The following is a 26,006-nucleotide window of genomic DNA, read 5'->3' on the forward strand; positions in this document are numbered from 1 at the left end:
ATATTTACAATTAATCAGTCAGTTGTTTAGCCTGCAAAAAGTCAGAAAACAGCCCAAGGCAATCCCTTCAAATTTGTTTGTTTTGTCTGACTAACAGACCCAAAATTATTTATCTTGCAAAGGTATGAAACAAACAAAAGAGGCAAATCAGTGCATCTAAAAAGCTGCAGCTTGCTTGATAAATCGCTTGAATGATGATCAGTATCTAAATTACTGTTGATAAATGTTCTGTTAATTGTTTAACTATTTGTTTAAGCACTACACCGTACAGTACATGCCTGAAAGGCTCAGGTGATCCTCGTTTCTTTGGCACCGATGTTCCCTGAAGCCTCACACACATTCATCGGTGGGATAGGTGACTATTGTCTGTTGTAAACGTCACCGGCTCTTGGGAATGAAAAGGAATCACTGCAAAATCAATTATGCAATATCAATACTCCCTCTGTTATGTCGCCTCGCACAGCTATTCACATTCACGGGGAGAACAGTCCCTTCCAACCTGTTCAGAGACCATTAAATTAACTGGAGGCTGAATAGTGAAATGGGACGCTCGGGAAAGAATAAATTCAGCGTAAGGCATCTGAGCGTGCACGGCAGAGAATGAAAATAATTCAATTATCAGTGGCTTTCTTTAATATGAGTCATGTTGCATAAAGCATGACTGTGATATTGATCCACAATGCTTAATGTTCCCTGCTGCTGCTACTTGCTGTGTAAGGGTGTGTTTAGATTGGATTATAATCTTTGTTTGGCATGAGCTAATGAGATTTCAGAGACAGAAAATGAAGGCTTTCGTTCCAAAGTGATTTTTTTCTCTATTCTGGGTATCACTCAAAATGATCATAATTTCAAAAGCCCCCGAGTGATAAACGCAGAAAAACAAAAGTTGTTTTTGCATGAGCAAAGGTTTTAGGAGGACTGATAAACTTTTCTTTCATATCAGAATAATTTTTGCGAGCAGGTGTTTTCAAACGATAAATATTCATAATATCATTACGCCTCAGATGTGTTTCCTACATCCCAGCAGATTGTCTCCACTACTTACAGCTGTTTGTGTAACAAACCGGCTTCTTCCTCCTGCCAGCATGCATTGTGCAAGAGAAGGTTTTCTGTGTGAACAAATGATTCATGTTTTAGTTCTGCTTTCTTATAGCCATAATGAAGCCAGGATGGCATTCACTCACACAGTTTGACTTTTTAAAAAAAAAAAAAAAACGAGCAAACGGTGAAAAAGGCTTCAGTGAAGACGTTGGTTGTCTCTTATATAATAATCCAAAAAGCTCAGACTGTACATTTCTCCTCAGCGGGATCAGCTCGCATTTAAAATTCTGATCCGCTTCTGCTTGCCTGCCCTCCCTAAAAAAAAAAAAAAAAAACCTGTGGATGTGTGATATCAGCAGAATTATTAAGTAACACACAACAGAGGCACATATTCACTCGCGAAAACCAAAATTCGATTTATGAATGTCTTGCTTCAGAGTGAGGAATGATGCAGGTTTTTCAGGGAGGTGTGCAGCAGATGATTGCATATCAACATATTCAGTGTTGCTGTCAGAGAGAGGATTGTTATTCTGTGTGGTGTCCTGGAGGGTCTCGACTCAAAGAGCAGCCTGGGCCTGGAGCCTGGAGACTATCGTGTGTGTTTGTGTGTGTGTGTGTGTGTGTGTGTGTAGCCAGACAAAGTGTCTGGGTTCATAGAAAACCAATCGAGACACCTGCTGGCTACCACTGCCAGCCGCTGATAAAATGGGAAAAGAATGTGTTGGGCCTCCGGCGCATATGGCCGCGTTGAAAAGGGCAGGGTGGCAGAAGAACGGTTTCCTCATTTTTTTATTTATTTTTTTTGTTTGTCCTTAACACCTGCTACTTTTACCGCATAGTGAATGAACCTAATGAAATAAAACACATTTGCGCACTGTGATCATTTTTTATTACAAAAAGAAACAGCGGCTCCGGGCGGAAAACAGATAAAAACAAAAAAAAAAAGGCTCCAGTAGAGACAGGAAATAGCTGCTTGAGCAACTGACCCACAGCTACAACATCAGGATTGAAGCACTTCACCATTTATCATGCACGGAGAGGATACTCTGCAAGAAATACATGCAGGGGGGGGGGGGGGGGGGACGACAAACAAACAAACAAACAAAAAAACGAAACACATCACCTCAGCACAACATCGCAACATCTGCGATAGGTAAGGAGAAGGCCACAGCAGATCACAAGAACATCACGTCATCGAAAGGGTCACAGTTCACTTCCTGTCCGGGCAGGAAAGAGATCAGGGAAGGTTTTTTTTTCTTTTCTTTTTTCTTAACTTTTCAGCGAGTTATATGACATCTCCGTGAAGTGCAAAGACACCGTCGCATCGGCGAAATCAGGGATTCCCAGTGTCTCTGCTACCTACGATACTGTAAACAATCTACACTATAAGGCGCACAGTTGAAAAGTTGCCCAACGAAAGAGCCACAACATCAGTTCAGTAAAGGGTTTGATGTGAAAATGCAACGTCATCTTCATCATCAACTCTCTGCAGATCTGGCATACCAACTGTCAATATACCAACTGCAGGCAGTAAAATGCTGTTTAAGTTTTCTTTAAATGGGCATACTACACACACACACACACAAGGAAAAAAAAAAACTACATTTAAAGACAAAAATATGAACCCACTTTCTTTCTTTCCTAAAACATCAATTTAAACTTTAGTATTTTTTTTTTTTCAAATTAGGCACACGGTACAGCACAGTAAACGTTTTTTTTCTTCTTCAATACCTCTTTTGGTTGCTGACATCTAAAGACGTGGACACCGGCGGTCCCTCCCATGTGACTGAAAGGACAAATAGTTTTATATCGCACACACAGAACAGTTACAGTTACTCGCTGCTGGCATCGATCTGTCCGAACCCGTTCCGAAACATTAAAGGGAGAACTTTTCCACCACAGTTTCTTTCAGTGTGATTATTTAACCTGCTTTAATGACCTCGATACCAGTCTTTTTAATGGTCTTACCTAAATACGTCGAAGGTAACAACCACCGCACAATATCTTACAAAGACATAAGGCATGAAACTCCTCTTCGCCTGAATCGCATCAGTCGTATAAAGTCTTCTGGACCTCTCGCGTCTGTCCACAACTTAAGACAAAATATGCTTAAAAACAAAAAAAAAGACCTCAACTGTTTTCGCTTCAAATATTTTTTCTCCTTTAACTATTTTAAACACTGATTGTCTACATTATCAATAAAAATCTAAGGACGTAAACATGATAAGATGTAAACACTGTTATCATCCAACTGGTTTGGATCTCAAAAGGATATTTCGACCCTGTGTGAGATGTGAGAAAAGTTATTTCCACACATGAGATGGAGGAGGAACGAGGTAGTCCGGAGGAGAGCTGATGGCAGGGGAAGGAGTTAATGGGTGAACCTTAAGTGGCTCTGGTGCATCGCTCGGACTGAGGGTCACGGTGGTTTGATCGATTAATCTTCATAGCATAGTTCTAGTCGTCTTGTTATAGTTGAGAATTTCTGATGTGGCAGGGAGAAGCTGTTGAACTCTGGTTTGGCGCTCATTTTCGACCACAACTTGCCGTCTAAATACTTTTCAGTCTGAACTTTCAGAGAGATTTCCTGAAAGCTGTTTTCCTGGTGAATGAGCAGTCATTTGTTTTCAGGGGCCAAAGTGCTCTTTAGGCATGAAATCAGTCTATTTTATTTAATTTTTCTAATTTGCCCAATGTCCTCAGACGATGCGGTAATCGAACGTGTCCTTCTCGGTGTGGTCAGTCCAGTTGGACGAGGGCATGCTGCGGTACGGGTCCAGCAGGATGCGGAAACAGCGCACGATGAGCAGGGCCAGGAAGATGAAGAGCAGCAGCACGAAGACGAAGGCGGCCTTCTGCTCCAGCGTCAGGTAGGAAGGCACGTGATGGCCGCCGCCTGACGAGGACAGCGTGCTGCTGAAGAGGCCCTCGGCCATCCTGGGCACATCCATGCTTGATCGTCTCGGCTCCAGCTCTTTGTCGGTTGCTGAAAGATTTGAGGTGAAGATGGGTGCAGCCAATAAGACCTGTGTGAGAATCCAAACACACGGATTATAGATCACGTCCTCCAAGGTGTAACAGATGGAACAGCAAACCAATATATCAGCTTAACGTAATTGTAGAAACAGAATAAGTCCCACACTGACAACAAGAACAAAACAGAATGTGTCTGAGGCCAGAAAAACGCAGCTCTCAGCCGAGTTTATTTTCGAAGCTCCAGGCGAAAAGCCCAGTGTGAGGAAAGAAGGCTCCTGGGACTCCTTTGGCCCTCACTTTCAGCAGTTCGGGGGTTTTGAATTGGCACTTTGGAGTTTTAGTTATACAACATTTATTGGCGGCAACGCTGCTATGGAGGTTGATATGTCACTGGCTTTATTAAACCACAGCCTGCTATTCTGAGAACACTAACCCTGATCCCTATGAGTAATGTTGACATTCAACCAATCAGCAGCAGCGATTCATATTCAGTGACAGAGTTTCAAACATTGTCATGCATGAAGAGAAATGGATTTCTCCTCTCTGATAAGGTTACATGAATAAGGCATGAATACAAACAGGTTGAAGAGGGCAACTGCCCCAGGGCCTCCGAAAACATGTTCCTTCATTACCATGAACACACACAGTGGAGTTTATTTTGACTCAGTCGCACACACACTGTCCTGCTGCTGTAAAAACTCAGTAGAGCTCCAAATGTGTAGTAATTAAATGTACTAGTTCTACATATTTACCACTGGTTGCAGTATAGACCAAAATGCATAAAAAATTCCCTTTTCCCTTTAAATCCACCGAACTGGGTTCAGCTCACAGCACATGACGTGCAGACTTCAGTCAAGCCTAAATTTGGTTCATTTAAATTGGTTGGTTACGGTTACATTAATCAGATTAATTTAGGATTAGGTTACAGTAGGTTAGGCTAGTTTGTTCATCAGCCTAAGCTTTACCATGAGCATCTGACACATAAAGCTGAGAGAAACAGCAGCTTGCAGCGTTCTGCGCGGATCATTTCATCTGGCAAAAAAGAAGAGGCAGTGAATTTGTCTGTTCCATAAAGACGGTTGGAGTTAAATTCATCAATCCAAAAACAGCCAGCGGGACTGTTCGCCATTTGATGTTGTTTCTCCCGCTGAGCAAATTCTCACTGAGTGTTTGCTGCAAACCATTCTCTCCGAATTCGCCTTCTCTTTACACTGCAGGGGCGCCCCAGACAAAATCATTTTTTATTAATCCTTTGATATCAGAGACTAGTCAGACATATGTGGTGGCTGAACTTAAAGGGAAATGATTGAATATTTTTTGTAGCTCCTATTGCTTCGCTAACTTAATAGCTGAGTTTTTGTGGTCGTGGTTCCATCATTAGGAGCAAAATCCATCACGCTGAACAACATGAGCAGTAAGATGCAATCATATGCTTCCCAAACCTTTTGGATGGTCACACCTTAAAACCCAAGTAAAATCTACTTGTGACCTCCCATCACTTGGTGCATGTTAACTAGCTGTCACCAGTCCGATCAAAGAGGTTTTATTCCCCCTTGTTTCATCTGAATATTTTTTTAAAAGGTCTGAAACACTGAAAATTATCATGTAATTCCCAAGGAAAGCAAAAATCAGAGGAACATCTGAAAAATTTGCATCATTTTATGGTGCTCAAACATCTTTTTTTCTACCTTCCTATCCTGTTAATCTTCTTGTGAAGCCTCAGATTTAACTCCCATGGGTTGAGAACCACTTAACTGAATCTGTGTGTCTGGAGATAGGGTTGAGGTGACAATTGGCCATTTAGTGCGGTACAGTACAGCCTGAACCTGAGAGTAGCTGTGTAAAATTATGCACATTACAACTCAGAAATGAGGTAATTTTACCATCCACAACAATGAGGAACTCAAGTTAATTAATAATGGTAAATAAAATGGTTCTTAATGTAGAGAAGGAAAAAGTATTTGGTTCAAAATATTCATTAAATGACCACCTTACTTTACACTGTAGATATAGGAGAACACGTAACAGGAGCAAAGTTATTAGGGTCACTGTTTTGTGTTTTGGATTTGCCAAGATGATCAGATGGTTGTGAAAACGGGCTGCTATAAAGCACTGCAGAAAATGCATGCCTAGCTATTTAATGAAACAATTAGTGCAAACATTAGTGTTATCACAGTTAGATTATTGTTCAGTGATCGGGTCCAACACAACAGATAGTAATTTGAAGAGTAGTTTCATCCCACTTTTCTTGTATTTGTGACTTAGTGGATTGAATTGTGAAAAGTTTTCTTCTCTCAGTTATAAAAGAAATTAAATCATTATCATTATTATTATTATTATTTGACACTTTTCCTGTGTTTTATTTTAAGCGTTGATCCATAAGAAGATATATTTGTGGTTTTAAGAAACCATCTCCTCTCTCAGGCTTCTCTCTGGCGCTCTGGTAACAACAGGTCAGTCAACAGTCAGCCAATCAGAAGAGAGGAGGCCCTGAGCCTCTTCTTCTTCTCTGTGGACTGAGCGTTTTTTTATACTTTCACAGTATTAATATAGAACCTAGAGCTGCTTTATAATCAAACAACACATGGACGTCTACCTTCATATGGGACCTTTAAGTAGAGCTATCGTCCTGTATGTATTACATAGGTTTTAAGTTGGTGTTGGTCGCAGGGGTTGTGTTGTGTATTGTGAGTCTCACTGTGAGTATGAATGATATGGATGTGTGTTGATGTATCTGTTGTCAGTGGAGTATTGTCTATAAATGTATGGAGACTCCAGCAAGAGAAGCTACTGTTACAACACAGTGGCTAATGGAGATCTAACTAAATAATATGAATAAATAAACTCTGATAGGCTGACTTCTAGTATTGCTTGATAGACTCCTCTGTAGTCATGGCGCTGCGTCACCAGATCTCATGGCGTTCAGTAAAATGTTTAACCAGAAAGGAAATATAGCCGCAACTATGAAAATAAGACCCTGGCTTCAGTTCCATGCTCAAAAACTTTGCTTAAATGGCCACCACCCACTCATTTTCACATCAATCAGATTATCAGTCGTCTCTTAGAAATGTATGCACAACCCAAACTACAATCTTTTCCGGGTTTTGTCCTCCGGTTATGCTTCTGTAAGCGTGAAGAGCCGTCACAGAGACTGACAATCACTTGGGAGGGGGTGCTGGACGTGTTAAGAGACAGCTCCGAGTGACAAGACGGGCAGAGGAGCTGTCTCTCGCTCTCTCTCTCTCTCTCTCTCTCTCTCTCTCTCTCTGCCCAAAAAAAAAATAAGAAAGATCTCTGTAGGCAACTCTCAGGAGAGAGAGACAGATAGAGAGAGAAGGAGGGAGGGAGCAGCCTTCAGCCCTGCCTCGCTGATCAGCGGCCTGTAATCCATCACACTTAAAACTCAAAAATGATATTTCACAGCAGTGATTCATTGCCCTCGCTGTGAAAAAACGATAAGGAACGGGGCTGTTTTTCTTTGTCCGCTGGTTTTCCATCAGCGTTTACTGTCAAATCGTAATCGTCTTGTCTTCTCGTCCTCCAATGACACAGTGAGGTTACAGAGTATTAGCACTTTGGGCCAGAAACCACTCTGCTATTTGTTATGTAACGCACTTCAAAAGACTCCCCAACATTTACATCATCAGCAGCAGCAGCAGCTCCATGACTAAGTGCTCAGAGTTCAGATCGTTTCTCGACAGTCACACCTAAACATTTAAGCCTCCTTTGACAAATTCAGAAAGGAGATCCACCTCCCAATTTCAAAAGGAAATCTGCACTGTTAGAAAAAGCTCATCATGTATTCATGCAGTTTGCTCCTGGGCAGCTGCAATTCAGGAAAAAAATAATTACTCCTGTAGGCCTGAAATAGCCTGGAGATGACAGAAATACAGATAAACTAAGTCTGATATTAGAAACTGACCAGCATTATGTAGGTGCACAAGTTATTTTGGTCCAACTGTAAAGCATCAGTGACGATCACCGCGGCGACGAGAGGAGGATGAAACGATGTGAAGCAAGAGAGAGTAAAATTGACAAGGAAGTGAGTGTGACAAGGACATCAAGCCAAATTTAGAAACGAAGCCAATGATGTTGTAAAGTTGATCAAACCTCCGGGGCTCTGTGTGTGTGTGTGTGTGTGTGTGTGGTGATTATAACTAATGAGGAATTTAAAAGGCATTAGAGGAGGTGAAATGAAATGGTTAAGGGGAATTATGGGACTTTATTTTTCAGCTTGTCAGTGATTTCATGATAAAAAAATGTCCTTTATTATTATTGAATGACCACCAATGAGTTAAACATTGTACAAATACAATATTATACAACTTTTAATTCTCAAATCAGTTTTTAAATATATGTAAAAATATAAATTTTGATACATCTTTAAGTTTTAACCTTGAACCATTATCCTGTTTATATTTCTTTTTTCTTATTTTAGTCTTGGAGCCATTGCATTTGCATTGCACTACATACTGTTTGTGTACGTGACGAATAAACCTTTTATACGCCATGAGACACACACACACACACACACACACACACACACACACACACACACCTTCAAATCCCCAAAACCCCAAAAGCCTGCTTGTTGTTGATAATTGAAATCAAAACATATTTAAATTACTATATAAGATTAATTCATAATATTATTTTTTAAAAGTTCTTCAATCATAAATATGATTTATATAACGTTATATATAAAAAGAAAAATGCAAGCAAAAGAGGAAAAAGTGGGGAAAAAATGACTAATTTAGGTCTAAACGTGACTCCATCAGAGATCAGCATTTGCATGTAGTCAGTGTATGAACACAAATCAGTGCTGATATGATTCCCCATACTGATACAGTCTTATTTAATTTGCCTGATCCAACCCGAATGCGTGGAAATCAGCTGTGATGAAAGGGAGACACAACCGCAGTTCAACGCAGGACTGCTCAACAACAATTCAATGCAAAAATGATGAGCCGCCATTGAAATGAAGCTACATTATATTCACTCTGAAACTGACCCTGCTGTTCATTTTATTTCAGTAAAATTAAATTTTTTTTTTTTTTAAAAACATGAGTGATTGAGCCTCAGCCGGACTCCTCTGTGCACACGTGGATGCATCAAAAATCTGTTTCCTCTCCGGTGCGTTTGTCAATCAAACCGTTAAAATGAACAGCCTCCCCGCTGAGGGCGAGTGCGATGTGGTCTGCAGGTGAGAGTGACCGGGGCTGTAAACACTAACCTGTTGTTATCAGGGGGGGAGCTCGGGAATCTCCGTCAGCGGCGGCTCTCCATTCCGGTGGATGAGACGACTCTGGCTTTCTGACCGAAACAACAAAACGAGCAGCGAGCAGGGGCGTCCTCTCAGACCGCAGGGCTCCTCACTTCATGACAGACAAAAGCCTCCGCACAGCTTATTTCTTCTGTCTTTGCGGACTGAGCCGAGCAGACCTCACCCTCTCTGCTGCTGCCTTGTCTTTTGTTTTTTTCTTTCCTCCTTCTCGTTCTCACGCGCCGCTCATCCCCGCAGACACACAGGCAGGGATGTAGTGGTACCCCGTCGCTACTGGCAACCTGTTGCCATAGCAATCCTCCAGGTAGGCTATATATTGCAAGCGGATGAGGGAAAGGTGTGGCCCTCATCATATGCCATCTGCAACTTCAGTGATCGTCACAAATACAACACAAACGAAACAAATGTTGGAGAAGCAATTAAAAGAATGTCTCTCACAAACACTTTGAGTGAATCAGTGGAGGTCAAATGTGACTTCATATTGTCCTTTATGGCGTTTTAATATCCTGTTATTACAGACTTTAATATTGTAATAAATGCATATTGTCACGGGGCTAAATACGAACATGATTTTGCAAAAATACGCTTTCTAACAAACAATATCCAGGAGAGACCTGCACACAGTGGGAAGAGCAATAAAGACTTTTCTACAGTTGCACTTGATGCTCAGGCTGTGTGTGGGGGCAGCAACAATTAAGGTTTGATGTGATTAATTGATGGGTATTTTAAGCAAAAAAACAAAAACAAAAAACTCTTATCCCTCAGTTTGGTTTTGTTTTTCTCTTTCTTACTTTTTTGGGTGACAAATGTCAGAGTGTTGTGTTGGTGCTGTCTCACCCTGACAGACACAAATCCCCTGTAGAGCTCTGGGAGGGTGTGACGGTCCGTGAAGGGGTCAGAGAGTGACTGTGCAGAGCAGTTTGGGGAATTCTGAGGTTATATAATGTCTTCAGTGGAGTGTCAGCATCTGACTGCAGTGCAGCATCTCCACCTGGTGGAGGTCGGTGAGGTCTGCAGGTGGTGAGACTTAATCAACATGCATTTTCATCAATAGGTTATAAACATTTCTCTAGCTTCATAGAGGTTGTATTGATATAGCTACAGGAACAGTATCTGAAGCTCAACTGCTAACTTTACTTAAATAGCCCTCAGATATCGCTTTATATTTACCTTAATGTAAACTCTTATAGTTCAGCTCTTACTAAGAGTCAGAGGGTGAGTTTGATCCCACTGTCATACTTGTCTGTTAAATACAAAGCTGCAGTCAGTAGACAGTTGGCTTCGCTTAGCTTAGCATAAAGACTGGAAACAGGAAGTCTTAAGTCTTAATGCTAAGCTAAGCTAACAGGCCGATGGAGCGAGCTTTGTATTCACAACACACAGATATGAGAGTGGTGTCAATGTTCTAATCCAAAACCAGTAATCATTAATGAGAGCAGAGTCAACTGGGGATTAAAATGTCCTTATTGCATTTATTGCATTTATATTTAATCTTCATCTTAATATGAAAAGTTCTAAAAGTATAAAATTAGCAGAGTCTGTTCCTTCATGAGTGTAACTGTAGTATTGACAGGTAAAAGCGCTGCTTATTATTTCAGCCATTTTTGAAACTCTCACTCTTTTTATAACAGGCCAGCATTTCTCACCTTCAGGGTCTGGGCCCCTCTGTTGTTGAGCTGCTTCAGAGTCACGGAGGATTTCTCAGACTCATTTCTTGACATTTAGCAATTTGAAATAATATGTGTGCAAAACTAAAATGAAATACACATATGAATGACATACACTAGACATGTAACTCATCTGCAGTTCCAATCATGCAATTAACATGAAATGTCTTATTAACAAGATCTTCAGCCACTATAAATCAGATAAACATGTGTTACTGTAGTAATGTATGACCTGATTCCTGCTGTTGTGTAAATAAAAAGATGAGAACACTAAAAGTGAAGCTTCAATTTTACAATAAAACCTGATTTTAAAATTGTATTTCACACAGCCACTGTAAAAAATACACACAGAAAATTGTACTGTACACAACATGGTTATCAAAGACTGGGTGGGGAGTTACCGATTGGATAGCTAGGACAGCGGAGGTACCCGATTGGTTCTTGCTGCAGCTGTGTCAGTCTCTCAGCTCTCAGCTCACGCTTCAGAAGACAAAGATCAGACAGGAACGAGAGCATATACTTTTTTTTGCACAATTTCAGCGTTAAAGGCAGGTTTCTGGAGCAGATGTATACATCAGTGGCTTTTAAGTGAACCACACTATATGAGCACTGAGTGCTGTACTGTATGTACGCAGGTCTTTCTCCTACACTACACCTACGACTGACAAGTGAGCAATCATAGCAACACTTTATTTTTTTCTGTATGAGATCATTTCTCTCTGAATATCTTGCTGAATGTTGTATTCCCTCACGGCCACTATCAGTGCAAGGCCTCACTTCACTTCTAGTGTCTATTAATCATCTGGCCAAAGGACGGATCGTGGACTGGACTTTAAAACATCTGCAAATAAGTAAAGAAGTCTAAAACCAACCGAGTGACATGACACGAGGATGCACAAACTCCACAGCTGATCTTGTACAAGGTGCACTGACTACAAGATCATTCTGGAGGAACTGCGCCCCCTCTACACAAGCCATACGGGAGGTTGTGGTGGAGAAAAGAAACACAAATTAACCTTAAATGTACAGAAACCTCAGACAGAGTGAGGGCACCACTCAAACCCGGAAAGCCACACAGTTAATTAAAAAAAACAAACCAGCTAATAAAAGAAATAAACTGGAAGAATAATCACTGGAAAGAAGTAGCAAGATAAATCAAATAAACCTTAATGACTCCATTAATAGTATAATTAGTGGCTGTGTAATGTGCTGGTGCTGTTCACTCCCTGCCTGCCTCTGGTTCCCTGTTGTGCTCACATTGGATACTGTTCTTCTCCAAGGTGCTCCAGCTACAAGTGGACGCTGCTGAAAACTGTCACAGCGCGTGGAACAGCTCATGCTGAGATGAAGACATGTGCTGGAACTGGAAGATCTGTTGCGATCAAAGTGGGTTCTCAGCCAACTTTTTGGGTTTTTTTGTTTTAGATCTGAGGAATTTGTCTTGTAATCTGCACCGGAGTGAAGTCAGAGAGCTAATGACGGATCAGAAAATCTGGGTTGGCACTAATCTGTGTTGTTTCTCCTGCCAGACGATTCATTTCTATGTGAAACAGCTTCATAACAGTTGACACACGGTGCAGTGTTTACCTTCGTTTAACATACTGGTAAATGGACTACACTTACAGTACATAGCACTTTTCTAGTCTTAGAGACCACATAAAGCACTTTACAATACACACACACACACACACACACACGCACACACACACACTCATACAATGATGAAACAGCCATCAGGGCCAATGTGTGGTTCAGTATCGAGCCACCGACCCTCTGATTAGAGGACGACCTGCATCACCACAATCTGCACCTACTAAACTAAACTAAACTAAACTAAACTAAACTAAACTAAACTAAACTAAACTAAACTAAACTAAACCTAAATATCTCAAGGTCAGGTGAGTATTTGGTTCAGTGGAGCTTTGTTTTGTCCTCACGTATTAGTCACTGAGGACTGAGGCAGGTTTGGCTCATATTTGGGAGCCCCCTGCAGGGCGAGTATCTGCTCTGCTCTCCCTTGTCAGTTCTCCATAAAGAAAAAAAACCTTGCAGAGGAGCTCCACCTGACCTTGTAAGCCCCGACGCCTCCATTGGCAAGGACTCAGTTTCTTTCATCCGACTGCTAAATGTTTGGCTGCAGCTCCACAGACAAACCAGAGCAAGCAGATGAGCGGGAAGCGAATACCGATCATCCTGCAAAACAAACAGTAGGTACATGATCAGGGGCCGATTACACTTAAGGCTTAATTTCACTTTAGCTGAGTTTGGAGTAATTAAAGATGTTGCACAGGCATCTCTTAAAATGTTTCCTTAGGCAAGGAAAAAAGATAAGTAATTTACAGCAGTGGAAATCTTACTGTGTCCATGGTGACTGTTTGTTTGCTCGCATTACCTTATAGCTGTTATCAAGGAAGATGGCCACATTAACGGAGTGTGTTCCTGTCTCATCCTCCGGTTTTAACAGGAACTTCAAAGAAACCTAAAGGAGAAGACTTAAGGATGTTCTGTACAACTGTTTTTATTTTAAGGAAATTCTTAATTTAAGGATGTTTTGTGCAACTGCTGTGTTTTGTGACTGCTGCCAAATTATATTCTTACAAGCACGCACATATTTAGCTTCAATCTGAATATGTATGTGCCAAGATTTTATTCCTTTTGTGATGAGAAGAAATCCAAAAAACGTAAACCATCATGCGACTGTAAAATTCATCGATTAGATTATTATTTCAGTTGTTTATCAAGCAAACATGCCAAATATTTTCCAGCTACAGTTTCACAAATGTGAGACACTGAAGCTTTTGTTTGTCATACATGATAATAAACTGAAAATCTCTGGGTTTCAGCCTGTTGGTCGAACAAAACAAGATATTTGAAGACATCGCCTCAGGCTCTGATGAATTATAATGAGCATAAAACACTAGAAACACATTAAAACACTAAAACACATTATATAATCAAAAGTGATAGATTACGTGAGAATATAATAAACAGTTGTATCAATGATGAAAACGTTAGTTGCAGTCGTGATGAACATTAAACCAGTGTTATGTAACCTACAGGTGTCTTTTGTCAGTTTGAACCTGGGTGTGTTTTTTTCTACCATCCAGGTGAGCAGACCCTTGGAGCAGGATTCACTCCAGGTGTCGGACTGGAGCTGCTGACATCGGATCTGAAATCACATCTTAACCCCTGTCATGTTGGCAGCAGACACCACTGTTTGGCCCAGATCTGGGTTTCAACACGAGGCCACACTGCTGTAACCTTAATATACACCTATCACACACACACACACACACACACGCGCACACACACACACACGCTGTCATCTTAGCAGCCTCGGAGGAAACAAAAAAAACACGCAGCACAATGCCAAGTCTCGCAGCCAACACACGCCGCGTGATGTGATGCCAGAGACTTGGCAGCTGCCGGCTCAAACCTGCTCATCACCACTCGATACCCCTCAGCAGCTCACTTACCCTTCCTTTTATTTTGTAAATGCTACCTGGCTTGTGTCAAGATGGCTGTGAATCAAAAGGGAGAAATCCATTATGTATACAAGCACTGATCGACCCTGGCGGGGTTGTCTGATGTTGACCCAAAACACACAGTTACCTGATATATAAATATATACATGTGTCTTTTTTTAGTCAGATTCTTACAGTTTTGATTTTAGAGTCAGAGGGAAAACCAAACCAAGTTAATGCTTATCGGTTTTTCTCATTATGCACGGTAAAACAAATAAACACTTTCATGCATCAGCTCCCCTACTTTATCTCAGCCCAGCTAAAAGCATAATTAGGTGCTGTGTGAATAATTTGGTTGGAACAATGAGACTTAATTCGGGTCGTGTGACCAAACATATCGAGTCTGACAAACACTAAAACCACTATCAGATGCTGGACTCAAATGGAGTCACTGCAAATGCACTATTAGGCATTTTAGTTCATTCAAAAGTCAACAGGCAAATAAAGTCCAAAGGCTGCTGAGGCACAAAGGCCGGTAATCAGACAAACGGCGTGTAGTCATGGAGGACACAGATTAAAGGCAGGTAGCAGGGGAGAGTACAGCACCTTGGAAACAGTCAATCTGTCCAAGATTGGCTGAGCGCTGCTCTCTCTATATAAACACGAGAGCTGGTTGTAACTCTAAGTGGTGATTGCCTCGGGTGATCTCTAACGGGGGGGGGGCAACTGAAGGGCAGGTGGAGCAGGACAGGGTGTACAACATTTCAGAACAGACTCACGCCAAGTCTGAGGATGAAGAGAGGCCTGTGGAAAGGAAAGGAAAGAACAGGAATCAGAGCTCAGACCGTAGTTCACCTGGAGAGACAGGTTCAGGTTCAGGTTCAGGTTCAGAAAAAAGAGACTTCTCTGAACCAAACCTCGTGTGATTCAGGAAGTCTGGCTACGGCTTAGACAGACTCAAGCTCATCCTCATACAGAGAGATGGGTTTATGCTGACTAAGGAAGACAGTTTCAGACCCAGGCTCAGACAGAGTGATGGATTTAGGCTCAGGATCAGACAGACAAAAAGACAGGATCGTGTTTGGGCTCAAAACATCACAGAGAAAAACAAGGTCAGGCTCATACAGTGAGACGCTTTCAGGCAATGCTCATTCAGAAAGACAGGATTTTTATAACAACATAGAATGACAATTTCTGATGTTCAGGTTGCAGCTCAGAAAAAGAGACGCCTTCAGGCTAAGGTTCAGGCTGATTCTGATCATATTCAGGCTCAGGCAGACGTATATGTATTTAGGTTCAGGCTCAGAAAAACAGACAGAGACAGAAATGAGTTAAAGCTCAGATAGACTGACAGGTTTGGGTTCTCACAGAAAAAAAAACAAACATTTCAGGCTCAGCTCAGGCTCAGACAGAGACTGATTCAGTCTGTTGGACCTGTTAGGCTCAGACAAAGAAACAAGTTCAGGCTTGGACACAGACACAGTTTTCGGCTCAACAAGGGGACCTGGACTACCTGAAATCTTGGGTCCTGAACTGCTGGGAAAGGAAGGTTAGCTGACTGGAGGCGGCAGGCCAGACTATAGCTGGTGGAAAAGCAGAGGAGCACTTTAGCAGAGAAACTGCAGCAGAGCAACAGAGAAGCTGGTTGACAGAAGAAAACAGAATCACTGACCAGGGGAGCGGGCTGACTGGATAATGAGGAAGCAGGATGAGAAACCAACTGGGGAGCAGAGGAGCTGACAGACTCGGATGACTCGGGAGGGTTGCTGGCCAGCAGTGGAGCACAGCAGAAAATGTGCCCGGGGAACCACAGGGAACCGGCTGGACCTCAGGAGGTCTGATCTCCTGTGAACCCTGGAAGACAAGCAGAGAGTCCACACATGACGCCTGCTGATCGTGAGGGTGGCTCTCTAACTGATATGAACCATAAAGAACAAACGTTCTGTATCGACCCCCCCCCCCCTCCCCCAGTGTATCATGAAATGTTTTAACACTTTGATGCTGAAATATACTTTTTTCATACCTTACCTTGAGGAGATTAAACATTTTTTTCTTTAAAAAACCATTTTTCTCTGTCAACAAAACAAACTAAACTTTCACTCGAGGTTCATAAAAGTTCTCTCAACACAAACAAAGATTAAAACCAAGAAAAGAAGAAGATCAAAACTGATCAGACATTCAACACCAGCTTTTATTACTTAATCGTTGTTGTTAGTCAGTGCTGCTGACACATTACGGACCGTAGCAGAGAAATATTGTGTGATTCTGGGTTATATGCTCCAGCTTTCAAAACCACAAACTGGTGTCCAGTTGAAGATGTGTCTTTCTGCAGACATTTGTTTGTGACCTGGTGAAACTCCATACGCCCAGAATGAACCTGAACCAGAGACTGAAATAAAAGGCCTGTCTCCATTCAACAAGCTGCGAGTGAGTTTCACCACCAAGGCCTCAGTGTAGGAGCGACGGGGTGAAATGTACAATTGATGTGTAAATCCAGTCAAACGTTAAATGAACAAGCAAAGGAAATAAACAATGTGACTGCAACATAAGGAAGCCTATAGTGTTATTAATAATTATCACAACAAATATGGGGACAAATTATGAATATACCACCACTACATACAAACCAATTCAAATCAAATCAAATCAAAACTGTGTATAACACTCAAAGTTGCCCGTTTCACAGCAAGCTGAAGTAAATCAAAACACACAGTAAAAACACACACATGTAAGATGACCACTCCACCACTCGTTCCCCCAACAGAAAGACCCCACCCCACAAGAAAAATAAAACAGAAAATGACCCATATAATTAACTAGTTACAAGTACACTGGCCTCTCTAGTCTTTGTTTAAGTGGAGCACAGTAGCCTCCACCAATCAGAGACATGCAGGTGACTACAATCTTGTTTCTTGGCTGATGAGCCTCCAAACTTTTGTTCCTCCCCAAACATGAAGAATCAAACAAAGGTTTTTATTTCCTTCCACATAACATATATTTTCATTTCACTCTCCAACTGAGAAGAACAGTGGAACAAAGCACCAACATCAAACTGTCTTCTTCTCTCTTGCATTTTTCATGAGAAAAAGTCAAATTGAGTCAGAAATTTACTTTGCAAAAGGCCAAAAAAAAAAACAACTAAAGAAAACAAAAGCAACAACATCACAGCCAAGAGTGAGTATAGAAGTTAATTCATGCCTGAATGTGATATTCTGTTTGATATTGAATCTTGTCAGGATCAGAAACAGGATCAGTTCATTTCCAAAGTAAGTGAAAGAATTTTATTTTGCCAGTAGCATCAACGCAAAAATTCAACTGTATATAAAAGTGACTTATAGTGGTTACTTTACTTCAGTGTGCTCGAAATGAAACAAATGAAAATGTTTCTCTACTACAATTTTCATTTATTCCACCTGACAGGTGGCGTTCTGTTCTGCTCCTAGAGTTCTTACATAACGCCCATTTCAAAGAAACAATGCGCTAATGTTGGTAGATTTTATTGCCTGGAAAGTGCTGGCTAGTGTTTTCCAAAAGTTTAGATGCTTAAATAATTGAAGTATCACGGATGTGAAAAGTAATCCTCAGACAGTAAATGCTAAGTAATGATAAAATAACAAATAAACCAAAGTCAAAGGCAGACCTTCACCGACATCAAGCGTCTACAGGAATAATTCTCATCTAAAAGCTCTCTTTTATGTCAAGTACTTCCAGAGAGGAAAAGTCATTTGACCAAATCAGTTCAGCTCACGCAACAAAAGTTATGTAACCCTTCATTTGCATTTAAAAAGGTACGTGCGACACTTGCAGGCAGTTCACATTCAATTTAAGTGCGCTTGACTCCAGGGAACACTTGGGAGTCGCACATGTGGACTGATGAGACAATTTCCTGGAGCCTGTGGTCCTTCCCTATCCCCAGGACAGGCGGCTTTCATGTTGCCCGCTTGGTTTACAGAGTTCTCAAATTAAATTTCTAATGAGGTCGCTAAATGTGAGAAAACATGTCAACTGTACACTTTACAAACTTTGGTAATGCTAAAGTTTCCTGAGACTCTCCTGCAAGTAAACTCACGTCCAAGTCAGCCATCAAGGGTACTAAAAGCACAGCTCAGGGCGTTATTGATTTCCATGCTCCTCTCTAGGCTTTTCCTCTGATGGGCTACTTCGCTTGACACCTCTTCTCCCAGAGCGGCTCATCGTCATTGCTACTGTATGAACTCAGTGACACACACACACACACACACACGCACGCACACACACACACACACGCACACGCACGCACACACACGCACGCACACACACACACACACACACACACACACACACACACACACACACACACACACACACACACACACACACACACACACCGGGCATTAATTAATTGCTTTGTGCTGCCTTCAGCTCATCTACTCCCTCAGACTAATTGCTGGCAGGAGCATCTCTGCTAATCCAATTTGGAGCCCTGAATAATCTCCAGGAGTGTCTCTGCATTATTGAGTATTTGTGGGAACCTGCAGGCCTAATGGCTACTGTATGGTTATTTCATTTATCTGATCTTACAGAAGGATATCCTACTTTTTGCGGTTGGTTATGCTCATTACCAACTGTACGCCACGCTGACTGCCTCTGTACGTGAGGTCTTGTTGTCTCTGAACTCTATGTGTTACTGGCAGCAGGGTTTTTTGATAAGTCATTCTTTCTGCTCAGCATGGGGAACCTTTTTGAAAATTTAAAGGTACAGCGTTTTAAGAAAACTTTAAATAAAGTATAAGCAAATGAATGAAATTCAGCCTGTATCTTTCTCAAACTCATTATTGAGAAAGTTCCTCCCAAATCTGACCCAGATGTTTCATCTGTAAAGTCCACAGTAAAGGCTGGAAGAGGCCTCTCGACAATGGTCACACTTAAAATAATCAGAGTAGTAAACTAAGTAAACTAAGCTACATCTAGAAAGTCAGCATTACATTATGTTTCACATTCAGGGATGTATCCACCTATTTTTTATCTGCTATTTTCAAGTAGTGTCAGCTCTACCTGAGTGAAAACCAGGTTGAAAATCTAATTACACAAAAAGAGCCAAGTATCTGATGTGCACATAATTGGAAGGTCTGCCATTTGGGTAAAGCTAATTGATGGATATATGCATTGATTTACATTTTATTTTGCAGGAAATTCCATGTAATCTCTTTTCTGCTAAATACACATGGTCCTAAATGGACATTCTGCCAAATTATACAGTGAAGTAATTGCACATCTTACATGGTCCTGACACATTCCCAGTCAAAATCTAGCAGTGACAGTTGACATGTCTTTCGTGCCAATTTCCCCATCTGTCTCCATAAAGACATTCTTATGAGAGTCTTAACTAACGGTAACATGATTGCATATTTATTTTACTTTTTTGTTTCCCTTTATTGCATTTTTAGTCTTGTCTGTCATCTATGTGTTACTAATTACTGGTATGTGTCTCTGTATAGGTCCTGTACATTTAGGATGCATTGTGAATGACTCCCATTGTAATTCAAGGAAATCACATCAACACAACACATGCCATATCATTTCCTGATTGCAAAGAACAGCTTTCCAAAATGTATCAAATCAGATCAACTGTGGTGTTAGAGGTGAGTTTAAATGCTGTCTTAAAGCATTTTCTTCCACTCATGTCACATGAGAGGAGATTTATATATATAAAGACAAGAAAAAAAGATAAAACAAAAAGATTTATGTGTTGCTAAAGCATATCAGACTGCATGAGGACCTGCACCGGCAGCCAGTGGCCACAGGGTGTCAGTATGTAGCTACAAATCTGCTGCAAGTGAAAGAACCACCTCCAACAAGCATCTTTCATCTGGGGCACTAGTGTGTTTCAGGAATTAATGACTGTGGTTAGACATTGTTTGGATGGGAGTCTAGGGGGCAGTCAGTACAAACAGATGGTATATTGTACACTGAGTATACTGTACACTGAGATGGTATATTGTACACTGCGCCTTGGCCAACTGGACAAGTGTTTAATTTAGTAAAGTGACTGGAAGAATTGTGGGCTGTTTGCCTACGGGACACTGCAGAAAATCAACTGTGTACTACATCTTGAGCTGTCTAGCCCACATTCCTACACACACACACACACACACACACACATATGCACATACACAACCACAGCCTTTGTGTTTTTGGGATATTACATCATTTCTGACCTCTGCCCCTGAGAGTAGAAATCATCCAAGAGCCTTCCCCTGCACAGTTTAGCTCATAAAATGGCTCAATACTTTGAGTTCATCTTGCTGTTTACTGCAAATGGAAGGATCAGGAGGCCTTTCAAAGACCACAATCGTTCCACAGCCACTTGGAGGCTAATTAGTTGGATTAACTAACCTTCTGATTGCCACAACAAGGTTTTGTTGTGTCGCATCATTTGAATTAATGAGGCAAGTTGATTAGAAACCTGAACTGATGGGATTGGAGTGAAAAGGGGACAACTTCCTCACGACAGAGAGATGAATGCATCTCATTTCCCCTCGGTTTTTAGCATCTGCTCAATGGTTCACCTTGATTTGGTGGCAGTGGGTTTATCAGAATCAAAAAATCTCTTTGTTGGCAATTGACTTACAGGAATTTTTCTCGACTAGCTTTGGTGGTACAGGAGAGAGAGTCAGGATGACGTTTTGCGGCCCAGTCAATCAGAGCTGTGTACATAATTAACTGATTTCATGTCAGTTCAGTGAGGAAGTACATCAAAATTTGAAAACTAGATGACCCCTGTCCACTGGGCTTGGTATCGCACACATTAGCCAAATTTGTGATAATGATCTTAATAGTCTTTAATAATGCTGTGGCATGCTGAGCTATGATCATATGCATTTCCACTGCTTCCTCACAGCAGGAGACACTCTGATATTCTGGTCCTGCTTGGGAGGAGAGCCAAATTGTGATGGTCTACGCCTACATTCCCGGTCTTCATCTCACAGCTCAGCCTAATTGGTTTTTGATTCACTCTTGTATTGTACTAGCATGATTTAATTAATGTCTTATTGCTGATGTCCTAACCCACTTGTTTTTGAATAAAAACCGGTCGACACAAGAATGCTAAAATATTTCTCAGGACTTTTCTGACAACAGGTCAGTTATTTCTAAATAGCAAAGGATCAATAGTAGAAGTACCAGCAACCACAATGAAGTAGCTTGATAAAAAAGCTGCAGGCAACAGACACTTTAACCTGACGCAGCAGATGGTTTGTTACACAGAACCATTTGGGAAGGCTTTGTTGGAAACTTCGTTGGAAACTGGAAAAGGGCAGGCGCTTTCAGAAAATCCTTGGCAGGTTGGGTGATTGGGTGAACCATCGGTCCACTGATGACGTAGTAGGAGAGCACCGAAGAGGAAACACAACAACAAACCGCAGTCTGAAGAGTTCAGAAAGCTAGTTAGCATGTTGGTAGAAAAATGTGTGCACAAAAGACACTCTTACGAATACAAAATAGTCGCTTCTCCATGGCTGCCAGTAAGTTCCTTCCTCATGTACGGTGATTGGTCCGAACCACGGTGGTTTGGCCACAATCAAATAGTTTGGAGGCTAGCAAGGTGGATCCTCGTTTGTGAGAAATCCAGCTGCCTTGCAAGGATACAAATACTTGCCTCACTTTAGGTGAATCTCAAACCACATCTTTAATTTATGCCGTCCTGTTATATGAAAGCTACTTTTCTTGAGCTGTATTGTTGCAAACGTTTATGCAGATATAAAGCTTAAAAGATCTCCAAAACAAACTAAAAAAAACTCTTTCCTTAGCAGATTATCACCTTTATAAGGTCGTTTAACCAACATATTAGCAATCATTCGCCCATGTACATAACCTGCAGACACAAATAGGTTCCTGCCTTTTATATAAATGTAAGTCCAATGATCAAGGAATATTGAATTAATTTAACGTTATTTTTGCAAAGGCATAACACTCGTGTTACTTTTTTTTGAAAATTTAGCTAGCATAGCCACAGACAGAGCAAGCTATTCAAAATGTTGTTTGTTTACTCTGGTACCTGGTGTGAGATAATTTATTTTAGCCACAGTTTACTTTCATAAATACCTACCACTGTGACCAGGTGGGATAAAGGTCAGCATTAATGTACATATTATTAATTTCAGTAATGGTGACCATAGATGAACTATGGCAGTTAACGTTACTTAAATTTGGAGAAATAAAAACTTGTAATGTGCTATTTTGCTGCGGTTACAGATACACAGCCACCACATACTACTACCACTAAAATGTTAGCAAACAACTGCCTGCCTACAAAACCATCACAACAATCTTAGCACTCATTTGGAGTCCTGTTTTTTTATGTCTTCCCAGATGCTAAATGTGCCAAGCTAGTCGCTAAGGTTGTCTGTCTGCTGCTGGTGTGAGGCAGATAGCAGTTCATCTCAACAAATTCCATGTGCATGACATTTGTAACCATGAAAACGTCACATTTTGAGAAACTGACAAACCTACTGTACAGTAATAAAAGCACACTGAACTGAAACTGAAACACATGTGTTGAATGCGAACTAACCAATGATTGCATATTCATGAACCAAACCGTTTTCACCTCCTCTACATGTGATTGTGACATGACTCATATGAAGTATGTCTGTTGATACATGGAACAAGAAAACAAATGGGTGGTGAAGACAGAAATCAATGAGGTGAGTCTTTGAGATCAATCCTGTGGTTGCTGTGCTCCTGGCTTCCATTTTCTCCTCACACACACACACACACACACACACACACACACACACACACACACGACCCCAAACTCATTTAGGGTGACAAAGACTAAACACGGTACCGCCTGCACAGAGAAATCTACATTCCTCAAAACTGTCATCTCTTCAATCTCACGCCGACAGTAATGATCCTGAGACGCTGCCATTTTGAGACATGCAATTTAAAGAAAAAATGAGTTTGAGGAGGAGGACAAATGTTTCAGAGGGAAGAGAGGAGTGAGAGAAAGAAAGCGAGAGGGAGGTGAGAGCGGAGGGGGGGGTTTGCTGTGAATCATTAGTTCGATGGGAGCACTGCTGTTCCAGGACTAATTGAGTATCAGCGTGAGCCATGGGTGGGTCGGCCTCAAAGCTGCTGTCGTCAGCAGAAGCAGGTGCGCGGCTGTGAGAGGTGAAGTTAGTAAAAAAATTGGAGCAATACGGAAATCCCTGAACTTTAACAACACGCAGCTTTGAAGGCTTCAGTGGACAAGTTGGTGAAAGCTACGGAAAAAAACAAAACAAAACAAGAAAGTACTGATGTACAATATTTTGTTGATATCTTCTGTTGAATTTTTTTAACTTGGCATTCAAAATGTTTCCTCATTATGTTGATTAAAAAAATGTAAATCAGGTAGCAATACCTGCCAAAACATATTTATTGTTGCAAATGAATCATGTATAAACTTAATTCTGGGAGACAGGGTTGTATAAATCATAGCCAGTCCACTTGTTTACCTGTAAATGTAAATTTGATGTTCATTTTTTACATTTTTGTGATATGATTTATGTCTTGTCATTTCCAGTGTTTGATGTCGTGATGTTGTAATGTTTTACATTGCAGAGTCAGATTTCTGCTGTGGGGGAGAATAGGTTGTACTGAACTTTGATATCATATCATATCAGTGTTGCTTCTAGAGTAGCTTGAACTGTGATTTACTCACCATTAAAGGAGCTTTTTGTGAGTTTTTCTATTGCTACATAGTCAACGTTAGCATTAACAGCTGTTTACTTACAAGTCTAGAGGAAACGTTACGAGTTCAGTATCAAATTTGGCCTTGGCGTATTAGTTCTTATCTTCCACTGAAGTTAGCATGCTAACCAGCTAGCCCCGGCTCAGTTGGACTATCTTGTCACTTTCAGTGAAAGTCAATGTAGTGTACCAGTCTGCCATGAAGAAGTAGTGCTATTTATTCAGAAGGGGTATTATGACCTCTTGTATTGTGAACGCATAAATGGCTGAAGCTAGCAGCAAGACTGGTAAGTAAACAGCTGTTAATGCTAACATTGGCTATGTAGCAATAGCCGAACTTTGGCCCTTAATTTACCAGCAAAAACAGTCTTCATTTATTTATTTATTTTCTGTTTTTCTATATATAATTTTCTACAGCTCTATGTGCTGTTAGCTAAATATGAAGCATGAGCAAAGAGTCTGTCAGCGTCATTTAGCATAAACAGGTTAGCCGTTATCTGCTTCCAAAACTTGGGGTGCTAGTGGTGCTGGTAAAAGGATTTGTAAAAGTTTGGACAGAGCCATGCAGGCTGCAGTATCAGCACTAAAGCTAAGCTAATCAACTGCTGGGTCTAGCACCATATTTAGCGTAGAGACAAGAGAATGGTATCTAACTTCAACTCATCCAACTTTAAGCACAAAATTACTTAACTTTTTCTTTTGCATAAAACTCTGCTTCTAATTTGCTCTGAGCAGGTGAAATGTGTAGAAATAATGAAGAAAATTTGAAAACTTTTTTTAGGTTATTTTGATATGTAATGATGACTTCACCATCACTCAACTCTATACCTAAGACTTAAAATATTTCATTTAATTTTCAGGTATCATCACCAGCCTTAGGCATATTAAGATTTTGTGGTGTACAAACTCTAGCATGGTACCTCTACTTAGTTTATATTTGTTATGTGCAGTAACACGTCCATAACAAGATGAAAAGAGGCTGCTCCCTATTTCTAGTGATTACTGTGATCTGTGGGTTAATCTCTGACACTTTTGCATCATGAACCAAAGGCCCAGTGAGTTATGAAAATGCAATAATCTTTTTTTTTTTCACTTATTGCCATCTTGGCTCTTTGAAGTCAACACAGTGTCAAGGTTTTTATTCCTCTCTCAGGGATGCAGATGACATATTTCTCGCCGCCATGCGAGTCACATAAACAATTAACTTATGACCTGCAGAGTAATCAGCTCTGGTACTACCACTCAGGAGAGGCAGAATACTGAGAGAGAGAATTTTCATCTTCCTGCAAGGAAAGTAACAGAAACCGGCCTCTAATCTTCACTGGGTGATTAGAAAAGGATGAGAGGGAAATGATGGGTTTATGGGAGTAGCTATAACCTCAATATTGTCACAAAATAAGAGTGTGATCATGATGGAAAGAAAAAACTTGGAAGTTGTGACTGTAATATTTCAAAGGGGGAGCTGTGACAAAAGAGGAGAAGAGAAATTGTTATATTGGATACTGGGACCATAATAACATGGATTTCTTTAAACTTGTAGAGTATTAATAGGAGTTTCATAAGCTCAGTATTATTTAATTTTAGATTTATGAATCTGGTCGTAGGACCAGGACACTGTATCAGAGCAGCAATAAATTAAAATCCAATGACGCACAATCAGCATGTCATTGATTGCGAGTCAAAAATCCATCCAAAGTCACTTTGGATGAGGTACAAATTCCGGCGAGGTGTTTGTTTAGCACAAAGTCAAACTTCATATCACTTCATACATTTTTGTTCAGAGCTGAAGTTCTCATCAAGAATGATTTTCAGTTTGTTATGTGCAGGTCAAACAGAATCTAAACGCAGTGTTTGTAACTT

The 26,006-nt window shown here is 40.8% G+C and overlaps 1 protein-coding gene across 1 annotated transcript; it reads right to left on the bottom strand.

Annotated features, from left to right (window-relative positions):
• Positions 1-3,734: 3,734 nt before the first annotated feature.
• LOC111222451 (cortexin-3-like) lies at positions 3,735-3,977 on the bottom strand. The gene has a single exon (XM_022746184.1). The coding sequence runs from the start codon at positions 3,975-3,977 to the stop codon at positions 3,741-3,743; it is 237 nt and encodes a 78-aa protein (XP_022601905.1). The 3' UTR covers positions 3,735-3,740.
• Positions 3,978-26,006: the final 22,029 nt, after the last annotated feature.

Source organism: Seriola dumerili, unplaced genomic scaffold (assembly GCF_002260705.1).
Source record: "Seriola dumerili isolate Sdu_G_001 unplaced genomic scaffold, Sdu_1.0 BDQW01000092.1, whole genome shotgun sequence".
Lineage (NCBI taxonomy): Eukaryota > Metazoa > Chordata > Actinopteri > Carangiformes > Carangidae > Seriola > Seriola dumerili.